The following is a 16,224-nucleotide window of genomic DNA, read 5'->3' as shown; positions in this document are numbered from 1 at the left end:
GCTATCTTGAACATGCACACTTTCTAATATTACATAAGAAAAGGTTTATAGTTAGACTACAGTAGGCTAGCCTCAAAATGTGGCTATGGATGTTACTCATTTGAAGGTTGGATAAATACTGTTAGGTAAGAGAGCCTTAGTTTCAGGCTTTTAACTGTATTACAAAAGTAATATTGAATTGTTTGGTGGACAACAAACAAATATCAACATTTAATGCTGTGATAGTTACATCTGAGCCACTGACTTAATCTTATGTTTTTACTTTTATTTTTTATTGATTTGAGGACATGAATCCAACATATATATAATTTGTTAGCCTATTAACTTGTCGACAAATTATTTATTGTATTGCAAAAGTGATATTGAATTGTGTTTGGTTCTCAACGCAACCAAATATCAACATTTGAAGATGTATATTCTATGTCACTGACTTAGTCTTGCTTGGATTCCAGTTTGTCGACAAATTAGTGATTGATACTTACTGTATGTTGGATTCACGTCTCCATCTCAACCAAACATCTACAGTTGAAGTCGGAAGTTTACATACACTTAAGTTGGAGTCATTAAAACACGTTTTTTCAACCACTCCACAAATTTCTTGTTAACAAACTATAGTTTTGACAAGTCGGTTAGGAGATCTACTTTGTGCATGACAAGTCATTTTTCCCAATTTTCTTTACAGACAGATTATTTCACTTATTCACTGTATCACAATTCCAGTGGGTCATAAGTAAACATACATTAAGTTGACTGTGCCTTTAAACAGCTAGGGAAATTCTGCAAAATGATGCAATGGCTTTAGAAGCTTCTCAAAGGCTATTTGACATCATTTGAGTCATTTGGAGGAGTACCTGTGGAAGTATTTCAAGGCCTACCTTCAAACTCAGTGCCTCTTTGCTTGACATCATGGGAAAATCAAAAGAAGTCAGCCAAGACCTCAGAAAACAATTGTAGACCTCCACAAGTCTGGTTCATCCTTGGGAGCAATTTCCAAATACCTGAAGGTACCACGTTCATCTGTACAAACAATAGTACGCAAGTATAAACCGCATGGGACCACGCAGCCATCATACCACTCAGGAAGGAGACGCGTTCTGTCTCCTAGAGATGAACGTTCTTTGGTGCGAAAAGTGCAAATCAATCCCAGAACAAAAGCAAAGGACCTTGTGAAGATGCTGGAGGAAACAGGAACAAAAGTATCTATATCCATTGTAAAACGAGTCCTATATCGACATAACCTGAAAGGCCGCTCAGTAAGGAAGAAGCCACTGCTCCAAAACCGCCATAAAAAAGCCAGACTATGGTTTGCAACTGCACATGGGGACAAAGATCATACTTTTTGGAGAAACGTCCTCTGGTATGATGAAACAAAAATAGAACTGTTTGGCCATAATGACCATCGTTATGTTTGGAGGGAAAAGGGGGAGGTTTGCAAGCCGAATAACACCATCCCAACCGTGAAGCACGGGAGTGGCAGCATCATGTTGCGGGGGTGCTTTGCTGCAAAAAAAATAGATTGCATCATGAGGAGGAAAATTACATGGATATATTGAAGCAACATCTTAAGACATCAGTCAGGAAGGTAAAGCTTGGTGGCAAATGGGTCATCCAAATGGACAATGACCCCAAGCATACTTCCAAAGTTGTGGCAAAATGGCTTAAGGACAATAAAGTCAAGTTATTGGATTGGTCATCACAAATCCCTGACCTCAATCCTATAGAAAATATGTGGGCAGAACTGAAAAAGCGTGTGCGAGCAAGGAGGCCTACAAACCTGACTCAGTTACGTCAGCTATGTCACGAGGAATGGGCCAAAATTCACCCTCCTTCTTTTGTGGGAAGCTTGTGAAAGGCTACCCAAAACGTTTGACCCAAATTAAACAATTTACAGGCAATGCAACAACATACTAATTGAGTGTATGTAAACTTCTGACCCACTGGGAATGTGATGAAAGAAATAATATCTGAAATAAATCATTCTCTACTATTATTCTGACATTTCACATTCTTAAAATAAAGTGTTGATCCTAACTCACCTAAGACAGGGACTTTTTACTGGGATTAAATTTCAGGAATTGTGAAACATTTAAAAACTCAGGTTATTTGGCTAAGGTGTATGTACATTTTCAACTTCAACTGTGTGTTAAAGAATAGGACTAAATCTAATTAAACTTGAAATGCACTTTAAAAAAAGTTTGATTTATTCCTATTCTTTAACTTAGATTTTTGGTTGAGATGGAGATATGATTCCAACACAATGATTAACTTCCAGATTACTTTTGAAATCAACCTAAGCTTAAAAACCTAGGCCGCCTATATGTATTGTCTATTTTAAGTTGAACCCTGGGTTGAATTGAAACACCAGCTGTCGATGACGTTGAAAATGCTATATAGGCCAAAATAGTATCGTTGTTGTTATACTGTATGATTTATTAAGTATGGTTAAGTTTAATTTCCCCTGTTAAATCTACCCTATGAAATGACTGATAGCATTAGTGAATATATTTAGCTATTAAAATGACTGTCAATAATCGTTCTCATGATACCACATTGGTTGTAGTCAGTGACAAACTTCAAAGCTAAGCAGAGCTGGGCTTGGTTAAAACCCTGGATGGGAGATCAAATGAATAGCTGTTTATAGATTAACTCTCCAGTAGGAGGTGCTCCTCAGGCTTTTTTTTTCTTCTCATGCTGGCTATAAATCTTCTTTGGGATAGGGGGTGATATTTTGACATCTGGATGAAAAGTGTGCCCAAAGTAAACTGCCTGCTACTCAGGCCCAGAAGCTATGATATGCATATTATTAGTCGATTTGGATAGAAAACACTCTGAAGTTTCTAAAGTTGTTTGAATAATGTATGTGAGTATAACAAAACTCGTGGAAGCCAGTTCCTATGTCTTCCACTAGATATGTCAAGCCAAGTATACTCTTTTGTTTGGGGCGCGCGACCTGGAGTTCGCTCCACTTTGATTTTATCTGCTATTGTACACAGTATATTCCGACTTAAATTGTATTTATTATTTACGTTTTAGGATACCTAAGGATGGATTAGGAAGGTTGTTTGAAATGTTTGGACCAAGTTTACAGATAACTTATTAGATCATTTGTAGTCATGTTGGGCGAGTTGGAACCGGTGTTTTTCTGAATCAAACATTTTGGGGATATAAAGAAGGAATTTATCGAACAAAAGGCACATTTGTGATGCTTCTGGGACATATTGGAGTGCCAACAGAAGAAGATCTTCAAAGGTAAGGCATGAATTATATTGTTATTTCTGACTTTCGTGTCACACCTCCCTGGTTGACATGCATTTGTATGCGGGGTGCTGTCCTCAGATAATCGCAGGGTTTGCTTTTGCCGTAAAGCCTTTTTGAAATCTCACATGGTGGCTGGATTAACAAGAAGTTAAACTTTATTTTTATGTATTACACTTGTGATTTCATGAAATTTGAATATTTATAGTAATTTAATTTGAATTTGGCTCTCCGCCATTTCACCGGATGTTGTCAAATTGATCCCGCTAATGGGATTTCATCCCTAAGAAGTTTTAACGTTGACAAAAGTAGAATTTCAACATTTTTACAAGGTTTGTCCATGTTGAAAATTGGTTACAATGATTACATAATCCTGTGTTTGAAATGTCACCCTCAAAACAACAATTGATTGTGTTAGTCTGAATTTGAAATAGATTAAATCAAGATTTTATGTCACTGATCTACACACAATACCCAATAATGTTAGAGGGAAATTTGGTTTGTAGAAGTTAAAATGTGCTCAACAAATTGCATATTAAGTTGCATGGACTCATTCCATTTTCAATAATAGTAGTTAACATGATTTGATAATGGCACCCTACCCTATTAGGGTACCTCAATCGACTACTGAATTTAAAGCACAGACCAGGGAGGTTTTTCAATGCCTCGCAAAGATAGACACTGGTTGTAGATACAGTATGCAAAAATAAATAAAGCAGAAGCTGAATATCCCTTTGAGCATGGTGAAATTATTAATTAGGCTTAAGATGGTGTATCAATACACCCAGTCGCTACAAAGATACAGGCGTCTTTCCTAACTCAGTCGTCGGAGAGGAAGGAAACTGCTCAGGGATTTCAACATGAGGCCAATGGTGATTTTAAAACAGTTCCGGAATTTAATTGTTGTGATGTCAGAAAACTGAGGATGGATGAACAACGTTGCATTTATTGCAATAGGTCATTGTTGTTGACTTTATCATGGAGTAGCCTATATTAATTTCCAGGATTAGATTAGAAAAATTGTCCATTAAGTTACACACAATGGAAAATTGTCTTTGGCGCTCTCGCTTACATAAAAAATATAAAAACAGACAAAAAACATACACATTAAACACATTGAGCATTAACTCACGTCAGTTCATCAGAATCTTATTTAGTATTGTCTCTGCGGAGGGGATAAATATTTTCTTAAAGGTCCAATGCTAATTATTTATGGGTAACAATGAAGTATCTTACTGTGATTGTTTTCAATGAAATGGTCAATGAGAAACAAAAATTGCCTCTCAGCAAAGGGCAATTTCTCAAGCAAGAATTTAGCTATTATTTGCAGAGAGGTTTGGAACTCTTTCTTATTGGTGATGTCACCATTGGCCACAATTGCATCCCACTCAAATAGGCTAAAATGTCGGGCCTTTTCAAGCAGCTTTTACACTAAAATGGCATTATCATAAATTTCACAATTTCATAGTATTATTCCAACCTCATGGTGTGGAAATGTAAATGGGTCTTTAATGCCATTCTTCCGTGCAAGTGGCACCTTTTGTTCTTCGAACGGACGCCATCATTTGGATGGAGGTATGCCGCTTGTGGGTGACCTGAAGTGCTTTCCTTGTAAAGTTTTTGGAGTTGTGGCTGATTGCCGCCAACTATTTTGCCGGCCTGATAGACAACTTGTGCCAGTTTACTCCTGTTTCTACTGAAACATTCTCATACCAGAAGATGTTGAAGGTTAAAACACTCTGTAAGTGATCTGTACACCATGGTCAGTGTGTGTTTGCTTGCATTAAAACTTCGTAGCTTCCTTTAGTATAAAAACACTACCTTTTGTATGGCCTCTACTCTGTGAGTCCTCAGTTTCAGCCAGTGCAGCTGAGCTGCAATCTGTGACGCTTGTAATCAGAATCAGTGGGACTCAACATAAACCAGACCGTCTATCCATCCCAGATATGTTTTTGTTATGAAATATAACATTAACAATTTGTGGCAACCTTTTAAGGGGTTGCTATTTCCCTCCTCAATTTTGTCATTGCTAGAGCATTGTGTCATATAGCCTTGTGAATTATCATGGCTGGGCTTGTGTCATATAGCCTAGTGGATTATCATGGCTGGGCTTGTGTCATATAGCCTAGTGGATTATCATGGCTGGGCTTGTGTCATATATCCTAGTGGATTATCATGGCTGGGCTTGTGTCATATAGCCTAGTGGATTATCATGGCTGGGTTTGTGTCATATAGCCTAGTGGATTATCATGGCTGGGCTTGTGTCATATAGCCTAGTGGATTATCATGGCTGGGTTTGTGTCATATAGCCTAGTGGATTATCAGGGCTGGGCTTGTGTCATATAGCCTAGTGGATTATCATGGCTGGGCTTGTGTCATATAGCCTAGTGGATTATCATGGCTGGGTTTGTGTCATATAGCCTAGTGGATTATCAGGGCTGGGCTTTTGTCATATAGCCTAGTGGATTATCAGGGCTGGGCTTGTGTCATATAGCCTAGTGGATTATCATGGCTGGGCTTGTGTCATATAGCCTAGTGGATTATCATGGCTGGGTTTGTGTCATATAGCCTAGTGGATTATCAGGGCTGGGCTTGTGTCATATAGCCTAGTGGATTATCATGGCTGGGTTTGTGTCATATAGCCTAGTGGATTATCATGGCTGGGTTTGTGTCATATAGCCTAGTGGATTATCATGGCTGGGCTTGTGTCATATAGCCTAGTGGATTATCATGGCTGGGCTTGTGTCATATAGCCTAGTGGATTATCATGGCTGGGTTTGTGTCATATAGCCTAGTGGATTATCATGGCTGGGCTTGTGTCATATAGCCTAGTGGATTATCATGGCTGGGTTTGTGTCATATAGCCTAGTGGATTATCAGGGCTGGGCTTGTGTCATATAGCCTAGTGGATTATCATGGCTGGGCTTGTGTCATATAGCCTAGTGGATTATCATGGCTGGGTTTGTGTCATATAGCCTAGTGGATTATCAGGGCTGGGTTTGTTTCATATAGCCTAGTGGATTATCATGGCTGGGCTTGTGTCATATAGCCTAGTGGATTATCATGGCTGGGTTTGTGTCAAATAGCCTAGTGGATTATCAGGGCTGGGCTTGTGTCATATAGCCTAGTGGATTATCAGGGCTGGGCTTTTGTCATATAGCCTAGTGGATTATCAGGGCTGGGTTTGTGTGATATAGCCTAGTGGATTATCAGGGCTGGGTTTGGTTAAAACCCTGGATGGGAGATCAAATGAAGAGCTGTTGATAGATCAACTCTCCAGTGGGAGGTGCTGCCCAGATGTTTTTTTCTTCTGATACTGGCTATAACGTTGAGCATCTGACGTTGTTTCAAAAGTAGAATTTCAACATATTTTTACAAGGTGGGCATAAGCAACATTAGAATAGTAGAATACATAAGGTGCAATTTCGAAATCTGGTTGTGCATCAGCAGTTTTTCTCTTGTAATGTCAATCACTGACAGTCACTCAATTAGCCATGTCAGCTAACAATTTTTAGCAATCTAAACTTGTAGTAATAGAGGGGGCCCCCATTGATTTAAAATGTTTATTTGTCATATACACATGTTTATCAGATGTTATTGTGGGTCTCCAACAGTGCCGTAAGTAAGTCACTCTCACCCAGATATCATTAAAGAGCAACAGACCCTAAAAAGCAACTTCTCATTTTGAAAATGTTCTATGTGGCATCAATATGAGTCAGAATATTCTAGTGTCAAAATGGACTACTAAGTATAAATAGGATCATTTTGGTCATAAAGTCGGCCTCGTCCAAAACTGAGATTTGCGAGATGATAGGAAAAAATGATATGTCAAGGAATGAAGGTTTCCATATCAGTTTTTCTGGCAGCACCCAAGTAATCATCAATTTGGATTACAGCTTCACGCGACCCAACCATAATGCAGTGGTCAATTTGTGTTGACATTCAATATCTCTATGGGGCTAGTTAGGTCCCATTTACATTACATAATGTAAATTGGACAATATTTTTAAATGTCAAAGGCACAAAATATTAATGACTTAATGTCATACCAACTATAAGTTGTAGAAAGTCATATACAAATATTGGCACTGCATCTGTTCCTAACATTTTCAAAATGTGAATGACTCTGAGGAGGATGATGCAGAGACGACCTTTACACTCACACCTCACCCACTGGTGGTAGAGAGATCAACAGTTCTTTAACTGTGTTCTTTAACTGTGTGTGTATGTCTGATGTGTTTATAGCAGAATCCACCTCTAGGCGAGGAAACTTTCACTGTGTCAGCTGCTGTGTGTGTGCATGTGCTCAGTGCATATCACAGTATTTGTTTTCAAAATGCTGCTTCATTGTCAGACAGTTAATGTAAGTGTACAGAAGGCTATCTGAAGCTTTTTGAAGGTCTCCATGTGTATGTATACCTTTTCCAACATGAGGACACACAAGGCAGGCCAAAGTGATGTCTGAGAGTGTCTCCTCCGTGATTGAGCAAACATTTGGGATGCAAATACTTGATCCAGCTCTTCTCCAGCTCCAGTCAGCCTAAAAAAAGCAAAGTGCAGCTCTGTGCCAAGCTACATGAAGGCCTCTGGCCAAGTAAAGAGAGGCTCCAGACTACTGGCCTCACTTAAAGCAAACGCATGAAATTACACTTGGTACATGATGTAATTTGCATCTAGTTTCTGAAGTTGTCGATTATGCAAGTTGTTTGAAGTGGCACAGGATTTAGGTAAAATGTTGCTGTCCCATGGGCCCCTCTTGTGTTTTCTCAACTCATTTAGTCACAGACTGGCATATATGACCTGCAAAAGCTAGTTTTAGATTTATTGGTATTTTACAAGAGGTAAGATAATACAAATGTTGACTTTAGGATGTTGAGAACAACCTTTTCATTCATTTAAATTCACACCCAAAGGAACAGCAACATTATGCATATCTCTGGTGAGTGATTGGGGTTTGTTGCTTTTACAATGGCAAGCTATGTTGATGTGCTTTCAAATCAAATGAAAGTTAATTGGTCGCGTTCAATGGGGAATGTGAATTGTCTTTGATTATGCTTGGTGGCTCATATACAGTATGCTGACCGTGCACATATTTCCTCCCAGCCTTCTCGTCTCTGCCTCGCTTTTGCCACTCTTCCCCTGTTTCTTTCTTTATCTATAACCATGTTTCCATCCACAGTTTTAGGGAGTCAAGTCATATTGTATATAAAAAAAAGTTTAGATCACGTCAGTTGTGATGGAAACGGGAGGTTTCAGTGTAATTGTATAAATGCCGACAGATAATGTGTTCGTTCTATATGGTGGGATCTTTTTGTGTTGTTAAAATGAATTATGCGGGAAATGGCATTGGAAACCCCTTTATGTGCAAATATTGATATAATAACTATCATATCGAAAGTACATTTGGAGTCATGCGATGATATGGTGTTTGGTCCTCCCACTAACATTTGGGAAACCATGCAGTTTTCAGGCTATAGATGAAATAAATGATGATGAACTTCACAAGGTGGTGTATGAGCATGATGCTCCTTTCCAATAAATGTTGAAGGTCCCATTCTGGTGACATGATGATCGATGCTTGACTGCCGTTTCACAAATACGAATATTCTTGCTGTTATCCATAATAGGTGAATCTCGTCATGTAGAATAGCCAACCTGCACAGCCTACCCGTACTGTCTGCGAGCTGTCGGCTAGAGCACATGTACTAAGACCGGAGGAGGCCATTTGGTATTTAACGCAACAGTTTTTGTGACAAAACTATCGGTAGAGTTGAAAATGCTATGGAAACACATGGAACTTTAGATTTGTATTCGGTACATGAGAAATTAAGCTAAAAAATATATTTCGTGTTCACTACATTATCACGCAGTGATTTTTATCTGCAACAAGTCCATTTGGTGAAAACATACTGTACCATTGGTGGAAAAAATGTGCATATTTTCTTTATGTGGAGTCTAGAATATTCTCATGAAAATATGTCGTCAATTTGAAGAGAACCTAGTTTACTCCTTCCTCTGCTTTATCATTCTCCATATTTCTTTCCCCATTCCTTTCCCAGTCTGATCCCAAATATAAGGCACATTCCCAGACTGTAGTTCACTACCTAGTCCTCTAGACTATACCCTTTCCAGTTTCACACTTTCAGTTCATCAGCAAGGGTCTAGGCCCTAGGGACAGTGACCAGGGATTGAATTGGGATTGTGCTTTTCTGTGTATGTTCACAGAGCTCAATGACTATGTTTCCTTTGACTTAGGGACTCTCTCAAAGGCTTAGTGAATGTGTATTCAGTGCAGCCAATGCATTTGCTACATCACAGCCTCGCAGCAAGGGACGTGAATTACAGTAGTACTGCAGAAGGAATGCAATCCATCTGACACTGCAAAACTCCCATCTGACACTGTGAAACTCTCATAAAGTAACACACTGACTGGTGTGTGTTGGGGAGTGCTTGATAGAAGAGTGAAGTTTGGTTTCTTGATGAGGTTAGTGAGTTGGAGTGTGTCTAATTAGAGGGAGAGATACATACCTGGGTGGAATGTCTCTTTGAGAGGAGGTTACTAAGCTGGCCCTTGGAGATCATGACCATGACTATCTAAAGAATCTCATTGTTTCATGAGCATTTAAGTGGTTTTGTGTGTTGCTACATGTTGCATAGACATAACGAGACATGTAGAGAGAAAATGTGGCTCCATCCTCCTCTACTCTTTCCCCCAGTTCCCCCACTTCTGAGGAGGTAAAGTTGAGGGCACAAAGTTGAGGGCACGGCCACTCTGCCAGACAGCCAGGCCAGACGAAGGTAACTGATAAGACAACGTGGACCACCATTCAGGGAGCCAGAAAAGACATGACTAACATGTAGCCTGCAGTGTAGGAGTGTTTTGCCAGTAACCGAAAGGTAAAAATCTGTTCTGTCCCCGAGCAAGGCATTTAACCCAATGTTTCATGGGTGCCATGGATGCTGTTTAAGACATCTCCCCACACCTCTCTGATTCAGAGGGGTTGGGTTCAGTGCAGAAGACACATTTCAGTTGAATGCATTGTTGTACAACTGACTAGGTATCCCCCCCTTTCACCCTTAGATGACGATGGGCTTTGCTTTGCTTCTGATGGTACCCCTCTCTCTTCCTCGGTCTCAGTCTGTAGTAAAGCATGCCTGCCTGGGGATTGAGCACTCAAATCAAAAAGCCATCTGTCTCAGTTGAACTATTTGTTTGTAGAACCTTTTTAAGTATATTTTATTTGACACAATTCAACATTGAAATAAATTTTGCTAGTGAATGTGGGTCGACTAAACTTATACAGTATATAATTCTGTAAGGAAGCGTATGCAGATGTCCTCTAATTCAGAACAGTAAAAACTGATAGTCGTTTTTCAAAGGCATTCCAATGATATTCACGATTTTGGAGGGAGTTTAGTTTCTTTTTTTTAAACCATTATTTAACTATGCAAGTCAGTTAAGAACAAATTCTTATTTACAATGACAACCTAGGGACAGTGGGTTAACTGCCTTGTTCAGGGGCAGGATGACAGATTTTGACCTTGGCAGCTCAGGGATTCGATTCACCAACCTTTTGGTTACCGGCCCAATGCTCTAACTACTTGGCTACCTGCCGCCCAGGTTTAAGTAGATGCTCTCCATCCTTGGTCCATATGCTTTTTGATTTGTCTCGTGGTCGACTTCATTCCATCCGGCGTTGACCTGATCTGAACCCCAGCTCCTCCGACAGTGTCTCATTAATAAATAACCTGTCACGGTCTACGTACAAGGCAACAGTACCTTACACTGCTATGGAAGGAGCGCACACTGACTACATCTGGTTTGTGATTTTCCCAAGTCCGCAAGAAAGGTTTCGTCATCAACTGGCACAAACCCACTCTCCTTCATTTCCACTGCAATGATGTGTCTGTGGAAACAAATCAGGTATGTCTGTCAAGAGGGAGAGCCAGGTATCATCATAACATTGAGAAGTGAAGAAGACAGGTTGTAAATTATGACCTCTAGAGAGACTTCAGACTGATCTTAGGTCTAGATGTGAGACTTATCCCTACTGTCCAATCCCATTGTGTTTGAGCTATGTTCTTTTCCATTCCGTGATTTTCTTGTTTTAAACTTTAAGGAGAATACTTCAGACCCTGACCTTCATTGCAGATCTACTCGAATTGTACTACACCAGCTTAGCTCAAATGCTCGTCGGATGTGGCAGGGCTTGCAAACGATTACAGACTACAAAGGGAAGCACAGCCGAGAGCTGCCCAGTGACACAAGCCTACCAGATGAGCTAAACTACTTCTATGCTCGCTTCGAGGCAAATAACACTGAAACATGCATGAGAGCACAAGTTGTTGCGGAAGACTGTGTGATCATGCTCTCCGCATCCGATGTGAGTAAGACCTTTAAACAGGCCAACATTCACAAGGCCTCAGGGCCAGATGGATTACCAGAACCTCTACCACAAGCATGCGCTGACCAACTGGCAAGTGTCTTCACTGACATTTTCAACCTCTCCCTGTCCGAGTCTGTAATACCAACATGTTTCAAGCAAAACACCATTGTGCCTGTACCCAAGAACATTAAGGTAACCTGCCTAAATGACTACCCATCCGAGGCACTCACGTCTGTAGCCATGAAGTGCTTTGAAAGGCTGGTCATGGCTCACATCAACACCATTATCCCAGAAACCCTAGACCCAATCCAATTTGCCGATGACACAACAGTGGTGGGCCTGATCAATGACAAGACAGCCTATAGGGAGGAGGTCAGAGACCTGGCCATGTGGTGCTAGGACAACAACCTCTCCCTCAACGGGATCAAGACAAAGGAGATAATTGTGGACTACAGGAAAAAGAGTACCGAGCACGCCCCCATTCTCATCGACAGGGCTGCAGTGGAGCAGGTTGAGAGCTTCAAGTTTCTTGGTGTCCACATCATCAACAAACTAACATGGTCAAAGCATACCAAAACAGTCGTGAAGAGGGCGCGACAAAACCTATTCCCCCTCAGGAGACTGAAAAGATTTGGCATGGGTCCACAGATCCTCAAAAGGTTCTACAGCTGCACCATTGAGAGCATCCTGACTGGTTGCATCACTGCCTGGTATGGCTACAGGGGATAGTGCGAACGGCCCAGTACATCACAGGGGCCAAGTTTGCTGCCATCCAGGACCTCTATACCAGGCGATGTCAGAGGAAGGCCCTAAAAATTGTCAAAGACTCCAGCCACCCTAGTCATAGACTGTTCTGTCTGCTACCGCACAGGAAGCAGTACCGGAGTGCCAAGTCTAGGTCCAAGAGGCTTCTAAACAGCTTCTACCCCCAAGCCATAAGACTCCTGAACATCTAATCAAATGGCTACCCAGACTATTTGCATTGTCACTTCAATGCATGGTCACTTCAATAACTACCTACATGTACATACTACCTCAACTAACCGGTGCCCCCGCACATTGACTCTGCACCGGTTCCCCCTCCTGTATGTAGTCACACTATTGTTGTTTTTACTGCTGCTTTTTAATTACTTGTTACTTTTATCTCTCATTCTTATATGTTCTTGTATTTTTTTGAAACTGCATTGTTGGTTGGGGGCTCGTAGGTAAGCATTTTCACCGTAAGGTCGACACCTGTTGTATTCGGCGCATGTGGCTAATACAATTTGATATGAATTAAGATACTATTGGGTGTAACAAACCCAGTCATTCATAGATGAAGTTTTAACATTGGCTTTTGTTAGACTAAAATGAAACAAGTTGCCTGAAGTTATCATGCTATATGACCCCCTTATTTGGGGGGGGAAATTACAGCTATGTTTACGATATGAAATATGAATTCCATTTAGGAATTTCCCCCCTTGAAGAGGAAAGAAATGGGTTATTCTGAACGTATAATTAAGTGCAGTATGTCAGGCTAGTGCTCATTCTACACCTGTCTTGGGCCTCAAGCAGAACGTTTTTGTTTTTTTCTCAACCCATCACAGTAATGTTAAAGTTAGACTAAAAAGATTTCGGAATAACTTCTAATCATTGGTAGACCTATTCTTCTAGGTTTATGCACACCACTTTGCATTGGATGGCGCGTAATATAACTTTATATGTCCGCTACAGCAAGGTGTAGGATTGTACGACAAAACATATTTTGTGCTCTCTTTCCATGTTTTTAACATAATTATTTGAGGAGGATGTGGAAAGATAAGAGTTGTTTAAAGCATGATTGTTGTATTTACTTAAATGGGCAATCTGCAGTTCAAATAATAACAAAGCGGACACCCCACCTCGGTTTTGGTCAACGGCTCAGGAGTTGGGTTGGAGAAATGTAACCTCTCTCACATTCATAGACTGAGCTATGAAAGCAAGGAATGACCGTCCATGATTTCAAAATTATAGTTTTAACCATGTTTTGAGGCTACATAGTCAATGTTGTTTACAATTACATTGTTTTACTCCAGTTTGTAAACAATCTTATATTTGGTGTTTCTGATCGGGTACAACAGTTGAACTAAGCTCATGAGGCATTTTTAAGTTATATTCTTCAAGAATCACCCCATTCACAAAAAAGATTTGTGTGATCGTGGCTTTCTAGGTAAAGCAGGCTGACAGGCATAGAGGCATTCAGTTACTGTTCGATTGAACGTTAGAATGGGAAAAACGAGTGACCTAAGCAGCTTTTGAGCATGGTATGATCATTGGTGCCAAGCGCGCCCGTTCCAGTATCTCAGAAACGGCCGGCCTCCTGGGCTTTTCACACACAACAGTGTCTAGGATTTACAGAGAATGTTGCGACAAACAAAAACATCCAATCAGCGGCAGTCCTGTGGGCAAAAACAGCTCATTAATGAGAGGTTGAAGGAGAATGGCAAGAATCGTGCAAGCTAAAAGGCGAACCACAAAGAAGCAAATAACGGCTCAGTACAACAGTAATACGCAGAGCGGCATCTCGGAACGCACAACTAGTCAGTCCTTGTCACGGTTGGGCTATTGCAGCAGACGACCACACCGGGTTCCACTCCTACCAGCTAAAAACAACAAGTGGCTCCAGTGGGCACACGATCACCAATTGAGGAGTGAAGAAACATTGCCTGTTCCGATGAATCCCGTTTCCTGTTCCGTCATGCTGATGGCAGAGTCAGGATTTGGCGTAAGCAGCATGAGTCCACGGCCCCATCGTGCCTGGTGTCAATGGTACAGGCTGGTGGTGTAAGGGTGTGAGAAATGTTTTCCTGGCACACCTTACATTTCGATACCTATTGCGCAATGTTTCCATGCCACAAAGAATTCTGGCTGTTCTGGAGGTAAAGGGGTGTCCAAACTGGGATGGGTTTACCTAATAAACTGGCCACCGAGTGTATATTAATTCAAAAGTAAAAATATAAATAATGTATGTTAACAATCACAGATTGCCGATTTAAAAAGCAAAATGTCTATGATAATCTTCAGAAAAGGCTTAATTCACAACCTGGAAAAAGACAGCATGATATAATTACACGGTATATCATCAACATTTCCTGACTTGTCTTCTTACAGAAGACTTCAAAAGGCACTTACAGACACAAACACAGGATAGTGTCTATGCCACAAACTGTCATCGTTCCCTTTCTCTTCAGATAATTACCAGTTTCATATGCTGGACTTATTCTTGCACTGCTGTTACATTTTGTCATTGTATTTGTATTTCTGGTGAGTAAATTCTTATTGCAACATCCTGTCTTTGTTGTATTTCTAGCCCAGGACAACCCTAACAGTCTGAGACACAAATACAACTTCATCGCTGACGTGGTGGAGAGGATCGCCCCGGCCGTGGTTCACATTGAACTCTACCGCAAGTAAGAGCTGTGTGTGTGTGTAGGTCCTTGAATATCTGTAGACAAATACCAGAGTTTACTTTACGACCCACCTGGTTGTAAGAATACACTAGTTGGAACAACACTTAAGTACTTATCCTTTTTCATTATCTCTGCCTCTCATTCTCTTTCTCCATATCCCCTGTCTCTCCATCACCCTTCTCCCTATTTCTATTTACCTCTCTCTCTCGCTCTCTCTCACTCTCTCCCTCTCTCTCTCTCTCTCTCTCTCTCTCTCTCTCTCTCTCTCTCTCTCTCTCTCTCTCTCTCTCAGGATGGCATATTCTAAGAGGGAGGTGGCGGTGGCCAGTGGCTCAGGGTTCGTGGTGTCGGAGGATGGACAGATCGTGACCAACGCCCACGTTGTGGCCAATAAGCATAGAGTAAAGGTGGAGCTGAAGAGCGGCGCCACCTACGACGCCAAGATCAAAGACGTGGATGAGAAGTCCGACATCGCACTCCTCAAGATCGACTCACCAGTAAGAGTGGTCACTAGAGGTCACGGTCATAGTTACAAATCAAATTGAAATAACTTTATTCAAACGACTTACCACATCAATAGTTAACATAGGAGCCAAACGGAGGCATAAGGAATGGGTTTGCAGTCAGAAACATTTGCAACATGTTAGTTTGCTTGTGTGTGCCACCCACTCCTTCACAAAGATTGTCACATTATTTCTTCAAATAGAAACTTTATGGAATATTATAAGCAGCATAAATAGTGGGTTTGAGGAGTGTGGCTTTACGCAGTAGCTCCCACGCTTCAGTCCTTTTTAATTCCTGCCTATGAGAGTGTGTGGGAATGACATTAACAGTTTCAACACCCGGGAAGCAGATTGGATTTTAAATACAACCTTCCAGGTCAACAGCAGCCATCTTGGTGCCGTACTTTCCTATATTTTACAACTGCATATCGAGACACCGTTGGCAACGTGAGCAACAATTACTCAATATTATTCCCTATAAAACAGCAGGGGAGTCAGAATTGCAAGATGTTATTGATAGAAAAGTGGTGTTCAGCTTGATAACATAGAGAGGTGATTGTTTGAGTGATGCAACCAAATGGTCCTTGTAAATGCTGTTGGCAAATGGCATTCAGAAGAAAAATACTTCATAAAACAGCAGTCATTACACAA

At 40.8% G+C, this 16,224-nt stretch overlaps 1 protein-coding gene across 1 annotated transcript in view; it reads left to right on the top strand.

The window, feature by feature from the left end:
* Window positions 1-16,224, top strand: part of LOC135512299 (serine protease HTRA1A-like) — a 34,645-nt gene that overhangs the window by 2,225 nt on the left and 16,196 nt on the right. Inside the window, exons 2-3 of the mRNA XM_064934185.1 lie at window positions 14,971-15,070; window positions 15,363-15,567. Of these exons, the coding sequence (XP_064790257.1) occupies window positions 14,971-15,070; window positions 15,363-15,567 (305 nt within the window). The remainder of the gene's footprint in view (window positions 1-14,970; window positions 15,071-15,362; window positions 15,568-16,224) is intronic.

The sequence above is a fragment of the Oncorhynchus masou genome, chromosome 24, assembly GCF_036934945.1.
Source record: "Oncorhynchus masou masou isolate Uvic2021 chromosome 24, UVic_Omas_1.1, whole genome shotgun sequence".
NCBI classification, from domain to species: domain Eukaryota; kingdom Metazoa; phylum Chordata; class Actinopteri; order Salmoniformes; family Salmonidae; genus Oncorhynchus; species Oncorhynchus masou.
Note: the sequence above shows the minus strand (reverse complement) of the source record. Positions and strands in the feature narration are given on the sequence as shown.